Source organism: Pezoporus occidentalis, unplaced genomic scaffold (assembly GCF_034315485.1).
Source record: "Pezoporus occidentalis ecotype Australia unplaced genomic scaffold, CSIRO_AGI_Poc_V1 ctg175, whole genome shotgun sequence".
Classification (NCBI taxonomy): domain Eukaryota; kingdom Metazoa; phylum Chordata; class Aves; order Psittaciformes; family Psittacidae; genus Pezoporus; species Pezoporus occidentalis.
In genome coordinates this window covers 1,676,496-1,701,991 of record NW_026913586.1, presented here as the reverse complement: position 1 = coordinate 1,701,991, position 25,496 = coordinate 1,676,496, and the positions used below count along the sequence as shown (strand labels likewise).

Genomic DNA, 25,496 nt, shown 5'->3' with positions numbered 1-25,496 from the left:
AGAATGGGCTCTGGAATGATATAAGAGAGGTGATTGCAAGTGGGGTCTGTGTCATTATAGAAACAAAAGAAGACAGTTGAGAATCACAGAAGTGACAAGACAGGAGCAGTACGGAATGACTAGCCAGAAGAGGGACCTGGCAGGTACGGATGAAGAATTATGTAAACAGTTTCTACACAACCAAGTACTGGTCTGTAGCAGGATACTGATGAGCATGGACACAGAAGACAATTGTGTATGCAAGGAAAAGGAAAGCAGCTGCCCTGCACAGCAGAAAAAGTTTGACTTACATGCTCTTGAGCTGCCTGGTCAGCAATGATACTGGTTTCATGCAGAAACTGAGCCTTTGCCATGTTGCCCAGAGCTGCAAAGCACCTGGAAAGAGCAAAGCAGTCAGTAAGTGGGTTTTGTTGCCCACTTTTGATCCCAGAGAAGAAAATCAGAACCTGGGCAGCAGACCGAGCTCTGCAAGCTGGAGAGGTGGGGTAGCCCTGCTTCAAGAGAAGGATTTTGCCAATATGTGCCCTCTAGAAGCCACATAAATGACGAGGGCTCCTGCTTCACTTCCCCAGGCTTCAGAGATGCACTGAGCTTGTCCATGTCTGCCAGGTCCCTGAAGCCTTGCTATATACTGCTTTTGGTTGCCATGAGCAAAAATTTATGCTACAGAGCAATGTCTTCCTGACCTCAGTTCTAGCATTACCATCTAGGATGAAAGGGCAAAGACCTTGCCTGAAAGTAGAACACTTAATTCTCCAGTGCAGTGAATATTCCAGGACAATGGCTTCTCTGAGAGATTCAGCAAAGAGAGTGTTTAAGCCTTAAAGATGTTATAGCTTCTTTTTGTACCTCTTTGCAATGTGCAGCTGTCTAGCTTCCAAAGCCAGTCTGCTTAGAGTCTTCCACATGGCCTCAGCCTCTGCAGACATTTCCAGTGTCTCCAAAAATGCTGTAGCCCTTGAGATAGAGAGATTTGCAGACTTTCAGTAACAGAAGAGCTCTCTGAAGAAAGTCCTATGTTGAGACAGGAGCTTCCTAACAAGAGTTACACTGAAAACAAAGCAATTTGGGTGTGACCAGTTGTGAAAAGGATTGTTTAACACAGGGCCTGACATACCAGGTAAAAATTCAGAGATCTAGGTCATCCCCGCCTGGGCTACTTAGAGGCAGTGTGGGGCAAGTCCAAAGTGTTGTGTCTGAAGCAAGTCCCTGGTGCAAAGAAGTCTCTCAAGTGGTAACAGTTCTATGAAGATGTGAATTTTATTTGCTGGTCAATTTTAAAGCCCTATGTCAGCAGTGCCCAGGTGTCTACCATGACTGCTTCAAGCAGTTTTTACCCTGCACAGCTCCTGAATGTTTCCATGCACCATCCCTGGAGGGGCAGCAGTAAAAGCATCTGAGTACCACTTCACATCTGGCTGCTATGGAAGACACACTTATTCACTGCAGTTAAGTGAAAACTGCCTTCAGTGAATTTCTGTCAGTGTCACTGGGACCACAGTGGCCAGTTTCTTGTGCCACTGAGTTTGAAACCACAGAGCTGTGAGGATGAAAAAGTGGAACTCCTGAAGGACTCTGCTGCACATTATAACCAGACTTGGCACCAACATCATGCTCAGAGCCTGAATTTGAACTCTGTATGGAAAGCTGTGCTGCTGTAATTGGATTGCTGACTCTTAAATGTCTGTTACGTGAAGTGGGCTACCTGCCATCACCATGTGGTCTATTTAGCACTTACCTGTGATAATCCCCATCATCAATGGCAGTTCCAAACTCTATGAGGCCTTCATCCAGGGTGTAGGACACAGTGTTCACCCCTTCAGAAACTATCACTTCAGTCTTTCCATTATGCCGTTCCAAGTCTACAATATCCCCCTGGAAGAAGAGCCAGCTATCAACATTCCCATGTCCTCCTAAAGTATGCAGAGTAGCAGAGATGTGAGGACAGCACTACATCAGCTCTGCTCATTTCAGGTTCTGCTGAATGAGCTCACACTGAGCAGCTCTTTGCCATGTTAACTATGTCCATCTTCTGCCAGAAGTACCTGTCACAAAGTTGACAGATGAGCTCATATTTTGTCCAGAAGAAACTAGCAGTTCCCTTTGGTCTCCTTGTCTCCTTTCTGCAATACCACCCTGACTATTCCCACACACGTGAGCAGGAAGTAATAGAAACTGCTGGAGATAATCCAAGTCTCCAGAGTTTTACCTTCAGAGGAAACATGGTGACTCGCTCTGGAGCATCAATGTTATACCAAATGCAGAGGCTGTTTCTGTTCTGAGCCACCACCACATCACTGCCTGGGACCCACTGCACATAGGAGCAATAGTTCAAAATGGTAGTCTTGGTGCTGCTTTCAATGTCATAGAGATGCAACTAGAGAGGGGGAAGAGGAGACAAAGGATCAGCTGGGCTCATATCTGGACTGCTAGCTCACATGAACATCGTAAGAACATCTGAGCAAGCATCTCTAAACATATTACCCACTAGGTATCATAATTATTCCAACACATGTAGCCTGAACTCCTACACTGTTATTTACACACATTACTATGCAAGACTTATGTCCTTTTTTAACCCTTGCAGTATTTTAAGCAGCATGCTCAGATCCTGCCTTCCTTACTGCTAGGCAAGTACGTATATAAACCAGAATATGCTTTGTGCTTCTTCAGTTCCCTCTCAGTTGCAGAGCTGGAACAGGAGAATGGTCTCTTAAGCCCTTCAAGCAAACTAAGAGGGAGACCAAGAATGGTCTTCCTCAGCAGTTGTGGGCTGAACTGTGCATCCTAGGTAGAGTACTATTGCAAGAACTGCTGCCAATAAGGTGAGAGGGTGTTTGTAGAATACACTGCCCTGAAACAAAACTGACAATCTGGAAGGTATAACTTGACACATGCCATAATAAAGATGTGTAATGTCTTGTAACTTAAAAGTCCTAGACTGTCTCTGCTCCTTGTCATAATGGTCCTCACCTAGCAAAGGTGAGAAAAAGGAAAGACTTGTAGGAGTCTTATGACTTACAGTCAAAAAAGAACAAGAAAATCCATTTTAGTCTATACCAAACTGGCTGGAGAAACATGTACAGACAGAGCTCAGGAGAATCATGGTACTGTCTGACTTAGGCTGGTGGCAATATTTAGTGAAGAAGCTGTCCTTGTGGCCTCTTGAGAAGCCTAAAAAGGAGCCAGAAGAAGCAACAGCAATCTTGATGATGCCAACGTCTCTTGTTGAGACAGTAAATTAAAGGACCCAAAGATAAACTGAAAAAGACTTCAGAAATAAATATAAGAAGAAATATTGCTGGGAAAGTTCTCTCTTCTCACATGATAGGAAAATACAGCTTTGTGGAAATGTACCTATCACTTACAAATAGAAACCTGTTTCAGCTGGAATAACAAAAGTAATTCTAGGAGTCCTTGTTCTGTGATGACCCAGAATCAGAACTACAGTGCTTATGCAAGAAAGGCTACCTCCAGCACGCTCCTTTGTGGTAAAGAGTTTGTGAGGTGGCAGATACATACACTGCAATCTTCCACTACAAAGTTCAGCACTCTAGCTGCTAGCTGGTAAGCTTGACAGCAATGAACCAGCCTGTGTGTGAGCGGTAACAAGCAGACAGGCAATTAATTGGAGATCTGTATTCCGAAGCAAGAAGATATCTTTGCATCCCCTACAACCTAAAAATTACAAAGGATGAGCAGCTCACTGAAGAAGCCTGGGGTTCCTGCCTGAAATGTGAGGTGTGAATTCAGAGTTTCTTCTGAGATGAGGCTGAGAAAGTTCTCAGGGATTTTAACATATAGGCATGTATGATAATAATACTTCACCCATCCTTGGACTAAGGAAAGAGGTACAACCAAAGTGCAAATATGCTACTGCAGACTGACAGTTCCCAATGGAATCTGAACTCTGGAGCAATTAAAAACATCCTGTGATGAGCTCCAGTGCTGTAGCTGGGGGCTGCCACAGCATCTGGGACACCTGTGTAGAGATTCTGATGTGAATTGCACCATTGTCAAGAATGTCGTTCTCTTCTCAGGATGCTCTTGAAACAAGAGGAGCAAATGAACTCAAGCAGTCAAGGAGCCTTACATTCATAACAGTGAAGAAGACTTGATAGTGAACTGAGTGGAACTGCAATACATTTGATAAATGTATCTTGCCTGCTGCAGTGAGCTTCTTCATCTGTATCTGTACAATTAAACCTAACATTGCCAGGATGTGAGGTGAGTACCTACACATTGTAATCTGTAGTGTGAAAGAAACCATTACCGTGATTCTGAGCACAGTTTTGTCCTGGACATACTAATACTCTCTCAGACAACATTCAGCATGGTCTGGGAATCAGCACAAGCCAAGGACCATACCAAACAAGCTATCTGGTTGTGACTATGCTGTTTTAAAGAATTAGAGAGTTCATCTTACAGACGTAAGCCAAGCTGTTGCAAAGAACACCTGTTTTATATGCACATGTTCAAGTGCAACATCCTGAGGTTAACCCACTTGTCTCCATCTCACAGCAGAAGAGCCTATGATTTTCATTTTCAAGTGTGATGAGATGAAGCAAGATGTCTAGTAATTAACTTCAGGATTAGCTGTGATTCAAGACAAACATGAAATGCTGCCAGTACATGTAATCTGAATATGGTCTATCTTTCTCAAAGAAGTGGTCAAAAAATCATGAGTATTTCAAATGTGTTTTTCACCTCCATCCCTCCATTCAGGTGTATCTATCTGTCTTTACCTCTCCCCGGGCATGCCATATTGCCACACTCCCCCAGGTGTGCCTGCCTCACCCTCATCTTCTTGTCCCTGAAGAGCAGTTTGTGGCCTGTTTCATTCAGCTCCAGCCAATCAATCTTGCTGTCATGGCTGATGGTGCCAGTGTTGTAGCCACCAACAAGGTCCACTTGGGAAGGAAAGAGAGGAAATGGTGTAAGCACAAAATATGTCTCAAAGTGCTGAATATTCAATGCTGTCTTGTGGGGATCAGATGCCTGGGACCTAATTAGGGCAGGACCCCCTACAAACTCCAGTGACATTTTATCTTGTTGCCTTATCAACAGCAGTAATTCCTTCCACTGTTCTGTTAGCATGCACAGATCACAGGCAATGCAGGCAGCAATATCATCATCATATTGAACTGCACAGAATCTCAGGTCCAGGACACACACAGCCACCCCACAGCTGTGTCCACACCAGGCAGCCAACCTGCCAAAAGTAAGACAGGCTGGTCTTTAGCTGTCTGCAGCCAGGCAGAGGTAAAGCAAAAGGGGCCTCCGGGAATCTGCTGCTTGGTAGAGTGAATACAAAGAAGACCTGCAGGGATATGCTGCTTGGCACAGAAAATGCAAAGGAATCAAGAAGGCTGACAAATACTGGGGAGGGAGGTTTATATTCACCTGTTGCTATAGTCTTGATGTCTATCAGATAAGCCAGTCGCTTGTTCTCCTCCACGCCTCTCTGCTGTCTCTCATTGATACGGACACTATTATTTGAAGGCAATGATGACTGTTACCTTTATTACTCTTTAAATTCACAGGATTGAATAACACAGTCCCTACTAGATTTACCTGCAGTTTCCCCAAGCACATGGGGCCTCCTGCAGTTCTCTGACCTCTGACGCTTGCACAATACCTATAGCTTCCTCAAGTGAGAACAAAACTTTTGGATTCATGGCTCCATTCTGGAAGCTGCCCCTCTGGAACCAGGGTCCCCAGTAGCAAATCAGTTATGCTACTTCCACCTCTGACCAATGCATGATCCTGCCTTCTCTTGAATCAGAAAATGGAGTATGGTATTTCAGAGGGACAGAGGAGGTCCTGCTGGCATCTTGATTCCCTGATAACGCTGTACACGGACTAGCTTGATGCAGAGATGCTTCTATATGCACAAGAGGTCCCTCTTCAGCAATAGCCAAGTCAGGCTTCAATAAGCATGTATCAGAGGAAAATGGACTCTTGTCCTTCTAAAACTTTACAACCATTAAGTGTAACTGAGCAATTAAACCCCACCATTGGTCACTGTCAGAAGCAGATTACTCAGGTCCAAGTTTCTAGGGGCTGTGTTCTACAGAGTCGGACACTTTCAAGTGCATATATCTGAGGTCAGCCTCACAAAACGCTTGAACTGGCTGCACAGGCAAATGTACCACTTACCTGATAAGGTGAGGGCTCATAAATTCTGTGCGGACAGACCCCAGGATGTCATTGCTTCCATATTCCACCAGTGTCAGTTCGCCACTGTTAAAGATCATGCAGACCTGAAGGTGAGAAGGGAACACACATTTACAGAACATCCATGTAAGCACATATACCTACCAGTGAGGTGTGCAGAAAAGAACGCTGCTGCACGCAAGTCTAAACTCAGAACCCCTGAGATGAGTAAGGAATTGTCCCTGGCTTCTTCCTGTGACTGATAGCTTTTCATTAGGGTTAGGGACTTTAGTTCTGGGCCTATCAGTCCTGCAGGAGCTAAGCTATGATCCTGTACCTCTAACATCCTCTCTGGCTGTTGTTCTTTTATTGCTCCTCTCTCCTGTAGGGTTATGATTTATATAACTTGACAGTCCACGCACTGAGTTTGTTCTGTACGTGGCATGTGGAAAAGGCAAGTATGGGGAGGAAGCAGATGAGGATCTGCATGGGGAGGGTAAATCCAGGAAAGTGTTGAGAAACAGGGTATTCCAGAAGTGCAGATGACACTTTTTCTGCTGGTGCACACCAGCTTTACTCACCATTCATGAGTAACACCTAGTCCCATCCAACTTACACTCTCAGTGTCGAAGGAGAACTTCTCATTGCCTCCAGATCCTTGCCAGGCTACCTACAAAGCAAGGGCATGGAGTGAGCAAAATGCCAGGCTGACAACTCGTGCAGGGCTGCAGGCATTGTGGTCCACTGTCCTGCACTCAATTCCCACAGCAGATAGGAAGAATTATAGTGCAGAAGGAGTCATGTTCCAGCACTTCAGCTGTCAACACTGCTGTTCAGTCATTCACAGCTTATAAATTCCTCACTTCCCTCTCCTTTTTTTAACCTCTGCTTCAGACTCCTGTTCTCTTTATGTAGTATCTTACTGCCTTCTGGACAAGAGACCTTCATGTGACCAATGTATTCCCTCTAGCCTATCCTTTCACAGGCACTTCTCCACCTTCCTCAGACAAACTTTATTATGAAAAGCACCCCCAACAGCCCATTTCCATCAACTAATCTTCACAGAATCAGTTATACCATTTGTGGGGGCAGAATCTGCCCACCTCATGTAGCTGAAACCATTCTTTTTTGGCATCATGTTAGCAATGACTGATCAGCATATTGCCAGTGGAGCACTAACTGATTTGAGAAGAGCACTGGATAATACAACAGTTACTGTGATGACAACAGGCAAGTGGTCAGAGAGGCATAAAACTGAAAGCCAAGACTGCAACTGTTGTCTTCCCTCCTTGAGCAAGAGCTGTCACTACTTCAACAAACTCCAGTGAGACAGAAAGATGGTAAATGGACTCCTCAAACTTATTCTTTATAAAAAGTGAGCGTATCCTTGCAACTGAAAGAAAAAACTCCTCTGTGCAGTACGATGTAGAGAAACCTGGGAGATTTAGTCTGGCCAGATTTTCAGATGGATTACCAAGTATCAGTGTCCTCCAACTCAGATCTGTAGTCAGGAGCTCCTGCTCCCAGCTACGCTGATTAGCACACCATTAGACTGATTAAAAGTATGTAATGCCTGTGTGAACAGAGCAAATACATTCTGAAACCTATATAATACTTTTATCAGGTACTAACCGACTGCCCATTTTCTCCAGGCTTGGCACATAGGCTCAGCACTCAGTGCATTGTGAGACTCAGGGTATGGAAAGCTTTGTATGAATTGTTTGGTACCAGAAATTACATTGGCATAAGCTGTGGTACTGAAGTCATGGATGTTTTTTGGTTGGTTTGGTTTTGGGTTGGTTTGTTTGTTTCCAGGGTTTTTTTTTGGCTTCTTCAACCTGGAGAAGGGAAGGCTTAAGAGATCTCTAAGGTGATGCCAGGCTTTTCTTTTGGCAGATGTACAATGAAAGGGTGAGAAACAGTCATAAATAAAAACAACAATTACAACAAGACTTGGCAAAAAAGCTTTCCTCATGAGGGTATAAAAGCATTGGAACTGGGGACAGAGAGACTGCGGAATCTGAGCAATGATATTCAAATTTCATATTGACTTTCCTTTGGGTAGCAAGCTTGATAAGAGACCTCCCAAGGTCCCTTCTATACTATTCTATGATTCTTTGAAAATAGATGTATTGTTCCAAGCAGACAACACATCCTTTGAGTTACAAAGTTAAGCATTTGACACTCAAGAAATGCCACAGATTTTCCAGTACCTCACTGAGCTTGTTGGAGCTGATGTCACCCAGCAGTAATGTGTCTGAGGTATGGGCCACCAGATATCTGTCTTTCCCTAAGATCTTCACCTCATCAATCTCATAGCCATACTGGGATTTCAGCACAACTCGAGTTCCTGTTGAAAGGTTCTTCACAATTACCTAGAGAAAGTCAGAAAAAGCAACATGAGGCCATGCACAGAGGAAGAACACAGACTTCTTGCCCCACGGAAGATTATGCAATTGATGATACTTGGGTATTTAGAAGTCTCCTCACATCATTTCACTCTGCTTTTTAAAGAAACTTTACCATTCCTTTTTATGGGATGACAAGTGTAGTAGAAGTGTGGGATTCTCACTTCTGCCATTTAGAAGTTCCTAGCCCAGCTGAAGGACTACTCAGGCCCCTGAGGAGGAGCCACCATCCAAGAGTCCTGCTCTTTCCTCTCACGACAGAGGAGTGCCTAGACTGCTAGCTCATCCTTACTACCTGATTTTGAATGAAGTTGGCTGAAATTAAACAACTTAAGGAACCTACATTTGGCATGGAGGTATCCCACACAAATTCACAAGCCAGGAAATAAACTCCATTGTCTTTGTTTCTAGCCAATTTCCACCCAGGCTTGACCCTGTCCCTGGAATATACCCTATGCCTTTTCCAACAAATTGATACGAACAAACCATGGCTGCAGAACTCCAAACATGTCTAGTTTTATCAAGCATCCCATTTTCATCAAGGGACATGACCTCACTGGATATTCTCTTACCTGGCTTGGTCCCACATACGTCATTTCAAATTTATTTTTGTAAATGCTTCTGCGAAGGCAGAAGTCAAATTGTTCAACTCCTCCACACAGAGTGCCCTGGGGAAACAAACACATTGTACACAGTCAGTGAATTCTGCTAAAGAGAGATATTCCAGACCCTACTTACATGAAGAGGATCAAAGGTGAGACAGAAATCCACAGGTCCTGGCTGCTCTGGGGAACACAGCTCAAGCTGCCAGATGCCTGAGGACCAGTTCTGTCTTGACTTTCTTGAGAGAACACCAAGAGTGAGAAATTCTCAGAGAAACAAAGCTTACCAAATACTGGCATGTACATGGCAGAAGGAGAGGAAGGGTTAAAAATCACCTTTATCCTCATCTTCCCCATTATCTTTCTGTTTACCACTTCTCCCAATCCCAGCTTTCCAATCTCTCCTACCTTTCAGCAAAATCATTCCACCTTTATCTTTTTCTTTATAACATCACCATTCTTTTCACCAATCTCCTATCCATTAGCTCCTTCCCCTTGTCTGCAAGTATTTGTTCACATGTTCAATTAATTCTGTCTGAAAATATGTCAAGGATTTTTGATTGTTGAACATAAAAAGATGCAAAACTTATTAAAGAAAAGTTGTAAGTAGCAACCTTCAACAATCATTTAAGTGCTTTAAAGAGCTATTCAACTTAATACAGAAAATTTGCAGAAAGATTAATGTAAATAATTAATTAGCTTTAAATAATTAATCAGATTTATAGAGAAAGAAAGATCAAGACCCAATGGCTGAAAATAGAAGAAAGACAACTCTCAACCGAAATATAGCACATAAACATGAGCATGAGAGAAGCTATGCTGACCTTATAATGCTTCTGTGAAAAAGGAGGACTGCTGCTGCCAATGAGCCATTGCACAATCATCCATGCCATTATATTTTACAGCTTCATACACTGCACACTGTACATCTGACTGCAGCAGTGTCCCTTGCACAAGGTCTCAGCCTTGCATCTCACACCTAGGTGATGGCGTGACCACTCTCATAAGCCCTCCCTGTATCACATCACTTTGAGTGATGTGAGACACATGAGACTGTCTCTGATGTGTGACTCAGGGGCTCAGGGTTGCTGACTGATGATACAAACCACACAGATGCGTGAACCATCCCTCTTCCACGCTAAAGCTGTGATGGTGTAGAGGTGAGCTATTTCTTTGGGTTTGCCTTCCTCCCAGGCACTGCGGCGTGGGCTCCAGTTCAATACCCTTAACCTGTGAGAACAGATGAGAAAGCAGAGACAGGAAGTACTGTCTATGTCTGAAGACGAGAGCACTATAAAGGGGAGACTTTGCCATCAGCACCATACCTATCATAGCTGCCAATGACAACAGATTGGCCACCAGGACTGGCAGCTGCTGTGGTGAATTCCTTCTCTGATGAGTCCTGGGTATAGTCAAAGGTTTGAATCACGTTGCCCTCCTTCCCATAAGCTACAATCTTCTTATCACAGCCTGCAGCCACAATGCTACTGGAAGCCCAGGCGAGGGCATAAGGAGGACAGGGATGCATCACCAACTTACCCTACAATAGAAAAGAAAGAACATCCTGAAAACGTGAATGGCTCTAGCCCTGAAACGGCCTCTGTGTTCAGCTATTGCAAGACCAGTATGAGGCCCTTCATGGACCAGTAAAGTCCAGTTCATGGGAGTCGCTTTGCCTGACCCAATCTAGGAAGATATACAGAAACCAGAACTGAGAGATGTATCAACTATCCCATTCATTTAACCGGAAGAGAAGATTCCTGATACCCGTAAGAAGACCAGTACCATTAACTAGACTGGGATGGGCTCTTAACATAGTAGAGTGTATATGTGGTTTCAGCATATCATGGTAGAGAGCAGACATGCTCAAACTGCTTCAGCTGGAAAGAAAATATCTGAATGAGAATAACATTCCCTTCACCACAGCTCAAAGCATAGAGACTGTTCTCATAACTTCCTCTCTTACGATCACACTCATCTTTATTAAGTATCTAGTTACTGGTCTGTCTTCATCAATGCTCCATAACACCTGTGCTAGCAAGCACAGACTGTAGCTCCTCCTCAGATCTGCCCTCTCTCCACAGCCTGATTCCTTTACGGAGCTCTTGAGCTGGTGACTAGGCTGTGCAAACAGGAATTTTGCTCACTGAAAAAGGAGTTTTGATACCTGTGATTCGCCTGAGCCTTCATCATCAAAGAAGAAGCGTACTATGGTTCCATCTGCATGGCCAGACAGGATTCCTTTCCCTGACACACTGCAAAAAACACAGACAAGATGATGCAATTATGCAGTAAGACTTGCACCTTAACTTTCATATTCCTGTCCAGAGGAGCAAGGGTGATCACTGATGTTCCTCATCAAAGGAGCCTTCATCAAAGAAAAGCTGCATGATTAGCACAAGAATATCCAGTACCTGTATCAGTGTCTGTAAAAAAAACCCCACAAAAGTACGGAGGATGGAAAGGAGAGTGACCAGTAAAGTATCTTCATCATGTAAAATTACAATAAACAACTTTCTGTATTACTAAAATGCACAGAAGCAGCTAAGTATCCCTAAGTGGAATGACTATGCATTCAACTTCTGATAGCAAGGTGTATCAAACAACCCTTGCATTGGAACTGCTACAGAAGTGAGGCTGGACATTGTGATGCCAGGAATCCCCCAAAGCAACACAATTTAGAGGAAAAAACATCTGGACAAACACTCCAGGCTTAAGTCCATTATTTGTAGCATTAATGTCTCATGTACTTCTTGGCAGAAGCAGAGAGAAGAGAGCAAGGAAGAAGAAACAGGACTAATGCAATGTGTCCAGAAAGAACACTTCTTAATGATGATTCAAGTACAGAATACAAATTTTATGAACACTTTAACAATCCAGGAATCATACATGTGTCCTCTGTTGACCGCAGTCCCAGATTTGTTATTGATACATATCAATAACAGCATCAGTTGTGTTTAGAAATAAAAGGGGGAGTTGCGACTGGGGGAGAATGAGAGGAGGGCAGACAGGGAAGAGAGGTAGGGAAAGAGGGGGGCATGGAAAGAAAGGAGGACAGAGAGGAAATAGGAACCTTCTGGAACAGAGGCAAAGACAGGCAGATTTTGAAGGGATTTCTCAGCAGCAGGAAGTCAAAAGTCCTGGACTAGCTTTAGGTTTTTCTAATTTGTTTAGCACTCAAAACCCCGAATGAGACCATTTAATGAAAATCCCACTGCTAGGACCATCACATACCTTTTTTTAGGTAGATGAGACTAAAGTAGCTAAAATTAAATCTTAATTAAAATAATTTAAAACTGCACTTTATCGTTATTTTCCTAATTACAGCCCTGTCACAGTTTCAGCTGGCAGAGTATTTTTACTTTTCTTTGGCCCTTAAACTTGACTAATGTTAGTAGTTAGCCAGATGAAATTGACAAATTTAATCTTTATAAAGTACTGGATTAGATAAATCAATGTATATAAGTAATCTCATGGGGACTTGTGTCCTGAAATGTGTTTGAGGGATAACCAAACTGCATGGGTCAGTCTGGCACAGCCAGGTATCAGATTTTAAGAAGGATTTCCTTCTGGAAAGCATGTTATTTTATTATCTTGATGAGCAGAAAGACACTATGGCAACCTCCCATACTGCCACCAGTTATGCCAGGGCCAACAGTGGGTAGGAGACTGAGCCAAAGCAGTGTAGGCTAAAGCAATGCTATACTCACTTGGAAGTTAGCGAGACCACATAGGAATCTGTCCCATAAATGGTAGAAGACTTGTTGTTCTTTGTATTTGCTAAACGAACCTAAGAAAGAGAATCTGATCAATGTTGCTTCTGTCTGCAAAATGTGGATTTCCCCCAGTGTAACATCCCCATAGGTTTCCCAGTCCATGACCAGCACCAGCAATCACAGGAAGCTCATTGCATTCTGGTAGTTTGAAGAAGGAATGGAAAAGCTGGGAGTACACTTCCACATATCTAGAAAGGGCTGGGAAATGAACCAAATGATCCAGCAGAGCCTTCAAGGACTAACTGGAAACCAGAACAAAAAAGTCAGTTGTGTAATTCCATGCCCAGTGCCACATAGTAATGGCTCCTACCCTACAGCCCGGGTGCTTGCAAGCCCTGGCAGCTCCTGCATGGAAAAGAAAACCAGGCAAATAACAAGATTCTCTACCTTTCCTTCGGCAAGACCAAAGACAATGATATTCTCCGCTGGCCACGATAAGCAGGTCACAGCACTCTGCCAAGGAGGAGGTAAAAAGAGAGATAAGAGCTCCACTTTACTTACTTTCTTGCCCCATTGCTACACAAGACAGCTCAGGAACAGTAAGACCACTCACACCAAAAAAGACCTTTTTGGACAGACTTTAAAGTAGGATTGAAGCCTTCCATGCTGAAGCTTAGATTGGATAATAGTGAGCTGAGGTGAAGAAACAGGTTCAAAGGGCGAAAACAGGGCATCAGAGTTATACCAAATGTGTTCAGTATGGATGCTCTTGTTGAAGAATTACTTATTGATGAGATGTGTGGCTATTTTAAAAGATGATTTTTTTTTCAACAAAATGTATAAAACAAAAATAACTTGATTCTGCCTGCTTCTGTGATAGATATGAGAATACTGGTACATTGGACCTTCATTTGATGAATCAGAAACAGTCTCTTTCTAATTTACGAGCAAGATGGTTATCAGATGCTACCAAGTAGGTCAGGTAGAAGCAGGTTCATTAAATCCAAACCAAAGGTATTGTCAAAATCTGAGGTGGGGGTCAAGATAAATAAAGCTGATCACAAAACCCAAATGTAACAGAGGGCCAAGAGAATTAATGAAACCACTCCGCATTTGAACTGAAGAACTTCAGTCAATAAGAAGGCTGGTGTTTGGTGTTTGGAACTATGCCACTAGCACTAGCTTCACTGGCTCATCTGCTCCTTTTTAAGCATCTGGGCCTGCTTTAGACATATATACACTCTCATTTATTCATCTCACTTTGTATCCTGCACTCTTACCATTCACATCAGCAAACACAGCTACAAGCAGACACCAAAATGTCTCTGGATACCTAAGCTGCTCATAATTTCTATGTCCAACCAATGACCAAGACCCATTTTTTATTACCCCTGTTTCCCACACAGCCATATATTTCATAGACTCATAGAACAGTTAGCCTTGGAAAGGACCTTAAGATCATCAAGTTCCAACCTCCCTGTCATGGGCAGGGACACCTCACACTAAATCATGTCACCCAAGGCCTCGTCCAACCTGGCCTTGAACACCATCAGGGATGGAGCATTCACAACTTCCCTGGGCAACCCATTCCAGTACCTCATCACCCTTACAGTAAAGAACTTCTTCATTACATCCAATCTAAACTTCCCCTGTTTAAGTTTTAACCTGTTACCCCTCGTCCTATCACTACAGTCCCCAGCATCTTTATAGGATGCTTCCCTCCTTATCTGCCAGACTCTTATTTTCAATCTATCACAACCACAAGCAGCCCAGTAGCTTAGAAACAGCCTCACAAAGTGGTAATGCACTCAGCTACTAGTTCATAGAAGTCAAACTTGTACATACTCAACCTGACCCTTTAGCAGGATGCCTTGTTTGCCAGCAAAGCTGAATAGTGAGACTGTACTCATAAGATGTGGAAAAGTGCTTAAGAGGTTTTTAAAATGGCAGGAGAGGAAAAGGTCTCAATGAATTATCTCTCATCTTGACTGAACACATAAAAAATTTGTAAATAACAGTATTTAGTTACAGGAGAAAACTGGACACTGGCAAAAACCCCACACATATAGCATTAGAAAAAATAAAGGATTTATTATGATAGAAATGGCAGAGAGGAATGGGGAAAATGAAAGAATGAAAGAAAAGAGAATGACTACATTAAAAATACAAAAAACTGGATGAATGCTGTGCACAGCATTTAAGCTTGTGAGAGGCAAGCAGCCTCGCACCAGGCTGTTAGCCAGGTACTGCAGCAAAGGAGAGCCTGAGAGGTTGATGCTGCCTTTCACCTGAGAGGCAGCTTGAGAAAGACTGGCACAGAAACTCCAACAACTCCCCCAGAAGGAGTTCTGCCTCTCTCTTCTGCGGATTTGGCCCAGGAGGGTGATTCCCCCAAACTGGTACTGGCTACTTCAGGGGCCAACCTAGCAGAAAGCTCCTCTAGTGACACAGAGCAAGTGGGTGTCACAGTGTGATGGCAACTGGCTGGAAAGCCTAGGGCAGCTGCTGGACATTTTCTCCTGAAGGTAAAAGAAGTAAGTAAGTCAGTGCACTGTGTTTTCTCATACAGATGGCTTTTTGAGCAAGGAATTTACAACACCTTTGCCCTTCATAGATACATCAGCCTCAGGATAATCCTTGTCGCAGATCTAATGAGCAGACTGCTCTCTGACACATGCAGAAAAAGCTAGAGCAGCAGAATGCAACGAAAGGCAAGGAAATGACCTAAGTGAAATTACAAACCTGAGGCCAAACATGCAGAAACTGTGCAGTGTGACTGAACTCCACACACCTCATGTTTTGTTTAATAAGGAATCCTGGGGCTTAGAGTTGCCAACCTGTGCAAAACAGTAGGGCTCGCAGTTTCTCCTGTTTTTCCCTTTCAACTTCCTTAAGACATTCTGTCTCCTGGTGCCTAAAGTAGCCCCCAGAGTTTTGTAATTGATTGCATTGATTATTCAACAATTAATTACTGTTTACACCCAGTCATTAGGAGGCCTCTGAAGCTTGGCAACTAATATGTGCCTAAAAACACAGATTGTCTTTGGATCTACCTGTATCTTTTGGAGATCAAACACCACTGATAGTTTTGCCAGTTCGAGTGTGAAAAGAGAGGCCTCTAGTTGTCTACCCTACATATGCTGGAGGAAACGGAGTTAAACAGGAGTCTGGATCTCACCGTTTGGATGAACTTGTTGCATATCACCTTCTTGTCACCCCTGCAGAAAAAGGTAGACAAACATTACTACCTGTGAAGGTAGTGATACTGCCCATTCTGGTTACCCTACTATTGTATTCAGTTTGTTTTACTATTACCAAACACAGCCCATAAAAGTTTTGTACACTATTACAAGCCATCTTTTGGCAGAAAAAAAAAAATTCAAAAAAAAACAACTTATGAGCTTCCAAAATTCTGACGTGCCTTTAGCACAACACACACCAGCAAATGAGGCTGAAGTGAGGCAGGCATGTGCCACATCTATGGAACAGGGGACAGGCTTTACTCAGAAGCCCACAGAAGTTCAGCTGGAGCATGCTTGCACAGAGTTCCACAAGAGCTGTGCTCAGGGAAATCCCACCTGCTGCTGACCACAGAAACATCTAAGTGACTCCCTGCAGGTTAGATGATGAACACCACGATGCGCATCATCCAAGGACCAGACCAGGACTCTGATGTGTGTTGTATCAACACCCAGAAAGCAACAGCATGGTGGGAAGGAGAGCGTTGCCCCCTCCAAGTGGGCGCTGGACACTTCACCGCCAGACTTACCACTCCTCTCCAATCCTGTACACGTAGACAACGTTGTCTGTTTGCCCAATGGCGATTTTGGTGGAGTCCGGGGAGAAGGCCATGCCTTTGACCACGTAGCTTTTCCTGCCGTACTGTGGGAAAACAGCAGAGTGACCGCAGGGGAAGGCTGCCGCCCACCAAGCGCACCGCCCGGCCCGCAGGAGCTGCAGCAGGCCCCGCCGGGCCCTCACCTTGGCGTCCAAGGGCTTGGTGGAGAACTTGTCTCGCCGCTCGCCGTGCTCGTCGTACAGCAGCACCACCCGGTCCGCGGTGCACACTGCGAATCGGGCTCCGCTGGCCGACCAGGCCATACAGCTCACCCGCGCGGTCCCGTCCTGCGGGGCACACACAGCATCAGCAACTCCACTGCCCGGGGGACGATCCGTCCCGTCCCGTCCCGTCCCGTCCCGTCCCGTCCTCCCCGCTCCCCGCCCGGCCCAACCTGCGGGACCAGCAGGGTCCGCTCGTGCCGCAGCTGCATAGCCCCCAACTCCGGGCCCGGGGTCGGGATTGGGATCGGGATCCGGCTCAGGACGGGCTTGAGCCGCCGCAGGGACGACTTCGCTCCTCCCCGCGTTGCCCCGGCAACCGCAGCGCCTCCGCCGCTGCTGACGTGATGACGTTAGCGAGCCCGCCCGTCCTGACCGGGCCTCGTATCGCCCTCTTGGCAGCTCCGGGATGGAGGCGCTGCGGGCGGCGGGACGCGCCGTGCTGCGGAGTCCGCGCCTCGCCCGGCACGGCCTGGGGCTCCGCCGGCGGCGCAGTGAGTGCGGGGAGCGGGCGGGGGCCGGGCGGGGCATCGCTCCGGGCATCATCGCTCCGGGCATCATCCCTCCGGGCATCATCGCTCCGGGCATCGCTCCGGGCTCGGAGACCGCGTCTTGGGTCTGGCAGGGCCCGGGCCGGTGCTGCTGCCTGCTGTGGGGAACGGTGTGGGGTCCGGGGAGCAGGCTGTAGCCGTGCCGTGGGCCGCGGGCTGCCTGCGCTGTGGAGCAGCGCGGGGGGGCTGCTGTGGGGCAGGCGGTGGCAGTGCTTGGGGACAGGCTGTGGGGCAGTAGGTTGCTGCCCCGGCTCTCCCTGGTGCGCTCCCCTGGCTGCCAGCCTCTTGCCCCACTTCTGAATCGAGGCCACCCGCACTGGTGGGCTGGTGAGACAGGCGGTGCTGGTGGTGCTGAAACACGATGTGCCTTATGGGCACCCTCTGGAGGCCTTGGCCTCCTCGAAACGCTGTACTTGGTCCACTGCACGTGTGGTGAGCGCAGCGGGCTGTATGTATCTCACTGCAGGCTGGCTGCTGCGCTGCCTGTGGCACAGCCAGATCCGAGGCTGATCCTTCAGAACCAGTGGGAGGGCTGTGCTTAGGCTTTCCCAGTCACAGCTGCCCAAAGGCTTTGTTGGAGCAGCAGAGTTCACTCTGGCAGCACTGGCGTGTGTGGGCTGCTCTCAGAGTTTGCAGGGAAACGTCGCTTGTCTGCCCTGGGTATAGGTCCCTGCTGCCTGCACGGTACCAGGCAGGTTCCCTAGCAGTTGCCATTTGTGCAGGAGTATGCTGAGGCCAAGTAAGGTCTCTTGATTTCCCTGTGGGTTCAGGTTATTCCAATTATGAGTTGGAGCCTTCTGCAAATGTGCCAGTGGTGTTCAGGGAGCTAATCCCAGGAAAGAGATGAAAAATAACCCTGAGAAGTATTAGTTTAGTGTGAACAGTAGGTAACTGAGCAATTCCCAGGGAAGTGCAGGAACATGGTGTTTGCAGCAGAGCATGTAACTTCTGTGCTCCTGTTCCTTCCCTCTGTGGGCTAAATCCCCAAGAAGAGAGATGTGACTCGGTGTCTTGGCCCTTCTGCATATCTCCTCTCTTGCCATCCCTGTGCTCTTTGAGATTTGAAGAAAGTAAGCATGTGCTAACATCTGCAACAGCTCTCCTTGAAAATTATCACCAGAAAGTGCTTGGCACAAGAGAATTGTTCCTTTGTGTGCAGCACCCAAGTCCAATAACTAAAACTTTTGCCTTCGATGAGAGTGAACTTCCTGTTGAAGCCAGTGGCATCCATTTCTGTGTTCTCTGCCAACAGTAGTAGTGTCAGGATTGACACAGGATCAGGACTGCTTCTCCTACCAGCACATCTGCCATATGGTGCTGGTGATATGGACTCGTTTCTGAAGGAAGCTGGAGATGTTGAGGACTGTCCCTAGAGAATCTTTTTTGAGTGAACAGACACTGCTCAATTTTATATTGTAATTTTTTACTTGATAAAAGCAATGGGATTTGAAAAGAGAAGACAAAGGCAACAGAAGCCAGTGCCCCTTTAATTCTGTGACCTGCAAAGTAATGCACTGGGGAGCTCTCTTCCCTCTGTGCACTGCAGTTCATACATAAAATGTGTATTCCTAGAAGCCAATTTGCATCTTTGAAATACCAGTCTGAGCTCTTCTTTAACACAAAAATCTCTGTGATGCAGTTGCTTCCCAGTTGTCTCAGCTTGGATTGTGAGTGCTGGACAAGCTACCCCTGCCTGGCAGCCTGCTGCTGCAAATGACAGTTACCAGAGGCTTTGGCTTTGGCTACACTAGGACAACTTGGGGGTTTTGATCTGACCAAGCATGGCAGCAAATGCTGCTGTTCCTGAGGTGTGCCAGCAGCTTAGGTGGGTGAGATGAACGCAGTACAGAGAACATCCTGCTTGTAGTGAAATAGATGAGACCCAGGAACACAAGGATTTTGCAGGTAGCAGTGAACACTGCAACATCTGAGGCCCTACGCAGATATGCAGGAATTTACTGTCTGTGCTGGCAGAGCCTGTAAGTAAGAGCCTCTAGGGATGGAGGATTAAAGCTTCGGGAGTGAACTCTCCTCTCATTGTAGTCCTCTTCCAAGAGTGTCACAGAGCCAGGAGGGTGCCCTGCTGAGTGCAGGGACTGCACTCACTGCTGCTGGGAGCAATGAAGCTACAACAAAGTGGGGTGGCTCTGCTGGGCATAGCCATGGGGCTGCTAGTACTTGGCTTCTAAGGTGTTTTGTCTTTGCAGAGCTTCCTGAGAGCTGGGCTGATATGCAGGAGCCACTGCTTGAGGGGATGTGCTTCACGCTCAAGTATCTAGGCATGACACTGGTAGAAAAACCCAAGGGAGAAGATATGGCTGCTGCTGCCATTCGCAGGATCGTGGCCACAGTGAGAGATGACCCCGGGGCCCTGCTGTGCTGGGGTGGAGAAAAGCCAGTTCAGAGCCCAGCCCATGGACTTTGGGAAGCATCCATGTCCCAGCCCTGAACCCCAGTGAGGGATGGAGCTGTTCCCAGGAGGAGGGTGATGTGCAGGAGGCTGGCTGGTCTCTGGCTTTGTGATGTGAGGGGAGCTATTTTCCTGCTTCCACACCTGGAACATGGCTATGAGCTGAGCTGTGCCTGTCACAGCATGGGGAGGAGGATGAAGTGGTGGGAGCTATCCTTTCCCATATGCATGGCAGTAGTGTGAATGAATTCCAGGGGCATTTTATGCAGGCCATGTCTGATCTCCAGGCTCTGCTTTTCCATCCCTGCAGCAGGAGCCTTTGCAGCAAGGGTCCAAGTGGATGTGTGAGGTGTCCCTGCCCATGGCAGGGGGGTTGGAACTTGATGATCTTAAGGTCCTTTCCAACCCTAACTATTCTATGATTCTATGTCAGCCCATACAGAGTCTGGGGGGCTCCTGACAGCAAAGGCAGGGGTGAAGATCCTTCCAGATTAGCAGAGGTGTCTGGTGTCTCCCCACTCCCAGGCACGGGCGGGCGCTCGCAAGTTCCAGAAGGTGATTCTGACAGTGTCTCCGAGGGGCATCTCGCTTCAGGATGCAGACACAAAGGAGATAGTTGAGAACATCTCCATCTACAGGTGGGCATGGCATGTGGAAGGCTTGGGTATTCCCCAGCAGCCAGCGGGGAGACCTGTGTGGTCTTGAGCAGCCAGGGAGGGATGGGCCTTGTGTCAGTGGGCCCTTCAAGCTCCTTTGGCTCCCTGAGGCCCGTGCCCTCTCCCTGCTGAGCCTCACAGCATGGCCTAGGGCTGAACACAGGCTGGGTCCTTGTCAACCTTGAGTTCTGGCCTCCAATCATGTCCTTGGAGGCAATCACCCACCTTTCTGTCCTTACTTTGTCTCAGTGTTTGAGTTCATACATTGGGTTGAACTGGGCATCAGAGGACTGAGGAGCACACTGGGCAGCACAGGAGGGGAATGAATGCCTGTGAATGCAGAAATCTCTTACTAGCTGTAGGTGCCAGGCAGCCTCTGGACCTTGCTGGGCACATGGGCTGTCTGATCATTTGGGGCAGATGAAAGTCTCAGGCACTGTTGGCACTGTTCGTTGCTGGGCTGGCAGCACAGCAGGCCTGTTATTACCCTGAGCAGCTCCTCTCTGCTTGCAGGATCTCCTACTGCACAACAGACAAGCTGCAGAACAAAGTCTTTGCTTATGTTGCCCAGAGCCAGGAGAGCGGGGCACTGGAGTGCCATGCCTTCCTCTCACCCAAGAAGAAGATTGTAAGCAGTTCCCTTCTGTTCTTGGCTTCACGAGGTAAGGGTAGGAGCAAGGGCCTTACTTGCCTCCCTTCAGAGAGAAAAGGTCCTTACTTCCGTGCACCTCAGCTGGAAAAGGAGCCAGGGAGCGTGTGTGCTCACATGCTGCAGAGGCAGGTGGTGAGCGAAAGGAGGTTCTTCTGTCCCAGCTCCTCTGGGATCCCCTCTTGGGAGTGGCTGGGCCACATGCAGACAGACACAGCATTGAGCTCTGGCCTTCTGTGTGTGTGCTCTGCAGAGAAGGGCAGCGAGGGAGGCCTGGGGGCTCACATTTCATTGTAGTGGGGTTATCTTGGCTTGAGGCCCCAGATGGAAGGAGACGTTCCCTCTCTTTCTTATACACAGGCTCAGGCTGTGACTCTGACTGTGGCCCAGGCCTTCCAGATGGCACTGGATCTCTGGGAAGCAGCACATGCAGGTAGGAGGAATTTCTCAAACACATCTCTCTGCCTAACCCTGGGATCAGGGTCTCCAGTGTGGGACCCTCTCCTGGGCTGTGTGGAGGAGAGAGAGCTCACTGCCTGGCTGCTGTAACACACCAAGCAGGGAGACTGTTGCCCCTGCTGTTGTGTTCTCTGCCTCTGCCCCACATGGGGAGCCTACCCTGTCTTTGGCTGGGGTGGGGTTGGGGGCATCCCTGCTATCCATGCTGAGCTCTTCTGCATTGCTGAGCTTTAGCACAGCTCAGGGCTGTGTGGTACCTGCCCTGAGCAGTTGATCCTGCACCCTTGTTTGCGCCCTCCCCTGAGCACAGCAGGGGCATCTATCCCTTGACCACAGTGCTGCCTGTGCATCCCTTGCTGGGCCTTCTTCAGGTTGCAGGCACTAACTCTGCTGCTTTTGCCCTGTCCCAGGCTCTAGGCAGGAACAGCCCCTTCACCCTTCATGTGTCTTGGAGAGCAGTGAGCCCAGCAGACCAAGTGAGCCAGCCCCCCCGGGGAGCCCTCCCTTCAGACACCAGTTTGGGGTACAGTATGTGCAAGTCTGGCTCATGTCCAGGGCTGTCTCACATTAGGGCAGGGAAAGAGTAACCCTTACACACCTCCCTCCTGGCATTCCAGGACTCTGTTGATGTCTGCACAGCCTCCCTCACACATGTTGGCCTAACATGAAGAAGGGCACTATGCTCTGTCTGTCTCACAAAGCAGGCACAGTTCTTCAGGTGGTCTTTGCTCCAGGAGCTTTCCTGACATACCCAGCATTGCTGCAGCCCTCAGCCCTGCTCTGCTGGCACTGTCAAACAGCAAACCAGGATCTGCTCTATACATGGTGCCATGGCTAGGGGTGAGACACTGTCTCTGAAGCTCAGCCCTGCCCATCTGCACTACACCTACTGCATGTCCAGAGCCAGTCAGAGCATTGCCAGTGTTGCCGGTCTCACTGTGTCCCTGCCCAGGTGCCTCTGGACGCTTAGTCTTTGGCCTCATGCTTCCAGTGCTGGCCCAGCCTGGCAGTGCTTGGGATTATACTTGCTTACAGCCTGGGTGATCCTCTGCCTGGCCCTCCAGCAGCAAGATGTGTTCACCCCACTACTGTCTGGGCAAAGGTGCCCTTTATCTGTGCCATGCCTGGTGGATGACTGTGGCTTGTGAAGGGGCCAGGGACTGGTCTGCTGTTCCAGAACAGGCTCTGGGTAGACCAGCCTCAGTCCTAGCAGCTACTTGCACAGGTAGTGAGGTGTCAAGGTGGGTTTTTTGGTTTGTTTGTTTACCAGGAGGAGGAAGAGGAGGAAGAAGATGATAACGTCATTGAAACCTTATCTGGGTAGGTGGTGAGCTGTTGCTTGTGTTCAGGTATCTATCTGATGAACCCTGTCTTGTTTCCTTCTCTGTGCCCCATGCAGGGGCAGCTGCTGGGGCCATGGGCATGATGGGAGCACAGGGGAAATCTGCATGGGGGCAGTGGGGAGCTTCTTGCTGCTTTCTCTGCCTTTGTCAGCTGAGAGTTTGAATTAACAGGGAGTTGAGCTGTGGAGGGGCGGATCTTGCAGTTCAGCTTTTGCAGTGGAGCTGTGGGGGATAGATGCTGACCCTCAGGAAATGTACCCAGAAATGTTACTTGTTTTGTTTCTGCCATTCTTTGCTGAGGCCAGCCTATGAGACACACACTCTGGTGGGACTCAGAATTGTCCCTCTCCTTCCACTGATTTCCCTGAGGCTTGGGCTGGGATGGAGGCCTGGTCATGCTACTTCTGTATGGACTAGGGCCTGGGGCTGAGGTTGCTGGTGTCTGTCCTGTATTTGGGGGGAGCTGGTGGTACCAGTCCAACAGTGGAGGATTAACCTGTTGGTCCAAACAACCTGATCTAGTTGAAGATGTCCCTGCATATTGCAAGGGGGGTTGGACTATATGACCTTTGAAGGTCCCTTCCAACCCAAATTATTGTGTGATTCTGTCTTTGCAGAAGTGCCTGTGGTGGTGGGCGTGAGAGGCCTGTTCTACTGTGGCTATTCTCTGTAGCACCACAGGGCTGAGCCCAGGCTGAGCTGGTGTCAGCTAGGAACCAATATGTGCACAGACTAAGCTTTGTATGTAGCCCTATGAAGTGGCACCCCTTTGTATGTGGGAGCTCCTGGTGGGAAAGAGATATGGCTTTTTATCTCAGGACAGGCTGGCCTGGCAAAAGGGTTTGGTAGCAAGTAGGTGAGGACCTTCTGTGCTCCAACTGCCTGGTACTGCTGCACCATGCCTGTGTTGACAGGGTCATGAGCATGCTGTGTCTCTCAGCAGGCCTTGCTTGAGGTATAATGGGTGCTCTCTTCTCTTCTAAAGCAGCATGGAGGAGCTGGGGAGGGGAGCCCACTGCCGAGCAGGTAAGTTCCTTCCTTCAGTGCTGCTTTGCCACGTCCCCCAGCATGGCCTCTGCAGGGGTAGAGGGCTGATGGCTCACCTGGGAAGATGTGCTTCTGCTCCCAGGCTGTGCTGGGTTCCCAGCCACACCCCTCATGGACCACATCTTCCTCCCTCTTGCTTTTCAGAGTCAGCACCTCCTGTGCCCAGAGTGAGCTCTCCTACTGCACAGCTACTGTGCTACCGTTTGGGGCAACCCCCAGACAGCTAGAAGGAGCTGGCGGTGGCTGGAGACCGCCACACAGGTGGCCCCAGGACTGCTGGCCCCAAAACTCCCCTGGGCTAAGCCAGATCTCTGCAACCATGGACCAGCCACTCAGGATTCACCCTGTGCCTGCTTCTGGGCCAGACAGTGCCTGCTCCTGCCACTGCCCACCAGGCGCGGGGTCTGCTGGCACCGTTGCCATGCAGTGCACAGACTGTGACATCCGCTCCTTGTCCTGCTTTCTGCCTGCATGAACTGCCTCAAGCTGCAGCTGTTCCCAGCTCAGGCTGGTGCCTGCTTCCAGTGCATGCAGAGCCACCCCAAGTGCTCTGAGCTTGCAGGATGCAGCCAGTGTGCCTTGGATTGCACTGTGTCTGACCTGCCTTGCTTGTTTCTTCCACTTTTCTCCTCGTGGTGGCAGCTGGGGACCAGTTGAAGCTGTGCAGCCCCCCTGCAGATGGTGGAATACTTGCTTAGCATGAGTGACCCTCAGGGAGCAATAGTTCTTGGCCTGGAGGAGTGAGAGAGGCCTTGCCCCTGCCGTTCAGCCCCACACCGACTCACGAGTGGAAATGAGCTGGTTTTTAAGGGAAAGCTATGCCCTTATAGGGAAATAAAGTGATTTTTTTTTTACTGTTGTTATTTGGGTTTGAGTGCTGGATGGGGTGCCATGCACCAGTGTGCCAAGGTACTGTGTGTCTGCTGTGCTGCCTGGGCTGTTCCCTGAGCTCATGGGAGCCTGCAACTGCCCTGGACCTCCCATGTCTTCCTGTCTTCCTCTGCTGCTGGCCCTGAAGGAGTGGGTTTGCCTGTGTGGAAGGCTGCTGGGGCCCAGGGTGTTCTTTGTTATCTTGGGGGGAGCTGGTCCACGCTGTGCTGGAGTGGTGCATCTTGAGAACCTGTGAGTGTCGTCTCCACTGAAGAGCACTGACAACTAATGATGCTGAGGCAGGAAGGACACAAGCCTCCAGTGTGCCAGCTGGTCTCAACCTCTCCCCCTCATTTGCCTGCTCTACTCTGAGGTGCCTTTGCTCTGCTGCACGCCTGGCTGTGGTCCGGACACATGGGCAAGCCATGCACTTGGTTTCCTTCCCCAGATAGAGGAGGAGATGTCTATCTGAACAGGATGTCTGGTTTCTCCAGCAAGTTAACAGTTTGCAGCTCCCTTCTGTCTGAGGAGCTTGCTGCTGGGTTCCTGTATCATTGCAGCACATCTTGC

General features: G+C 48.0%; 2 protein-coding genes across 2 annotated transcripts in view; one reads left to right on the top strand and one right to left on the bottom strand.

Moving 5' to 3' along the window:
• Nucleotides 1-17,216, bottom strand: part of IFT172 (intraflagellar transport 172) — a 34,341-nt gene extending 17,125 nt beyond the window's left edge. Inside the window, exons 1-19 of the mRNA XM_062614402.1 lie at nucleotides 17,115-17,216; nucleotides 16,864-17,007; nucleotides 16,652-16,764; nucleotides 16,061-16,100; nucleotides 13,330-13,395; nucleotides 12,877-12,956; nucleotides 11,334-11,421; nucleotides 10,492-10,706; nucleotides 10,273-10,396; nucleotides 9,137-9,232; nucleotides 8,370-8,531; nucleotides 6,773-6,826; nucleotides 6,160-6,263; nucleotides 5,404-5,489; nucleotides 4,798-4,910; nucleotides 2,210-2,377; nucleotides 1,739-1,875; nucleotides 850-957; nucleotides 291-375 (exon numbers count right to left, since the gene is read on the bottom strand). Of these exons, the coding sequence (XP_062470386.1) occupies nucleotides 291-375; nucleotides 850-957; nucleotides 1,739-1,875; nucleotides 2,210-2,377; nucleotides 4,798-4,910; nucleotides 5,404-5,489; nucleotides 6,160-6,263; nucleotides 6,773-6,826; nucleotides 8,370-8,531; nucleotides 9,137-9,232; nucleotides 10,273-10,396; nucleotides 10,492-10,706; nucleotides 11,334-11,421; nucleotides 12,877-12,956; nucleotides 13,330-13,395; nucleotides 16,061-16,100; nucleotides 16,652-16,764; nucleotides 16,864-17,007; nucleotides 17,115-17,153 (2,022 nt within the window). The 5' untranslated portion in view covers nucleotides 17,154-17,216. The remainder of the gene's footprint in view (nucleotides 1-290; nucleotides 376-849; nucleotides 958-1,738; nucleotides 1,876-2,209; nucleotides 2,378-4,797; nucleotides 4,911-5,403; nucleotides 5,490-6,159; nucleotides 6,264-6,772; nucleotides 6,827-8,369; nucleotides 8,532-9,136; nucleotides 9,233-10,272; nucleotides 10,397-10,491; nucleotides 10,707-11,333; nucleotides 11,422-12,876; nucleotides 12,957-13,329; nucleotides 13,396-16,060; nucleotides 16,101-16,651; nucleotides 16,765-16,863; nucleotides 17,008-17,114) is intronic.
• Nucleotides 17,217-17,260: 44 nt separating this feature from the next.
• Nucleotides 17,261-24,907, top strand: LOC134161508 (carboxyl-terminal PDZ ligand of neuronal nitric oxide synthase protein-like). The gene is given in 9 exon segments (XM_062614411.1): nucleotides 17,261-17,435; nucleotides 19,700-19,842; nucleotides 20,428-20,540; nucleotides 21,072-21,186; nucleotides 21,568-21,640; nucleotides 22,077-22,189; nucleotides 22,937-22,986; nucleotides 24,201-24,425; nucleotides 24,427-24,907. Coding segments are annotated over 9 exon segments (1,101 nt in total). The 5' UTR covers nucleotides 17,261-17,350; the 3' UTR covers nucleotides 24,611-24,907.
• Nucleotides 24,908-25,496: the final 589 nt, after the last annotated feature.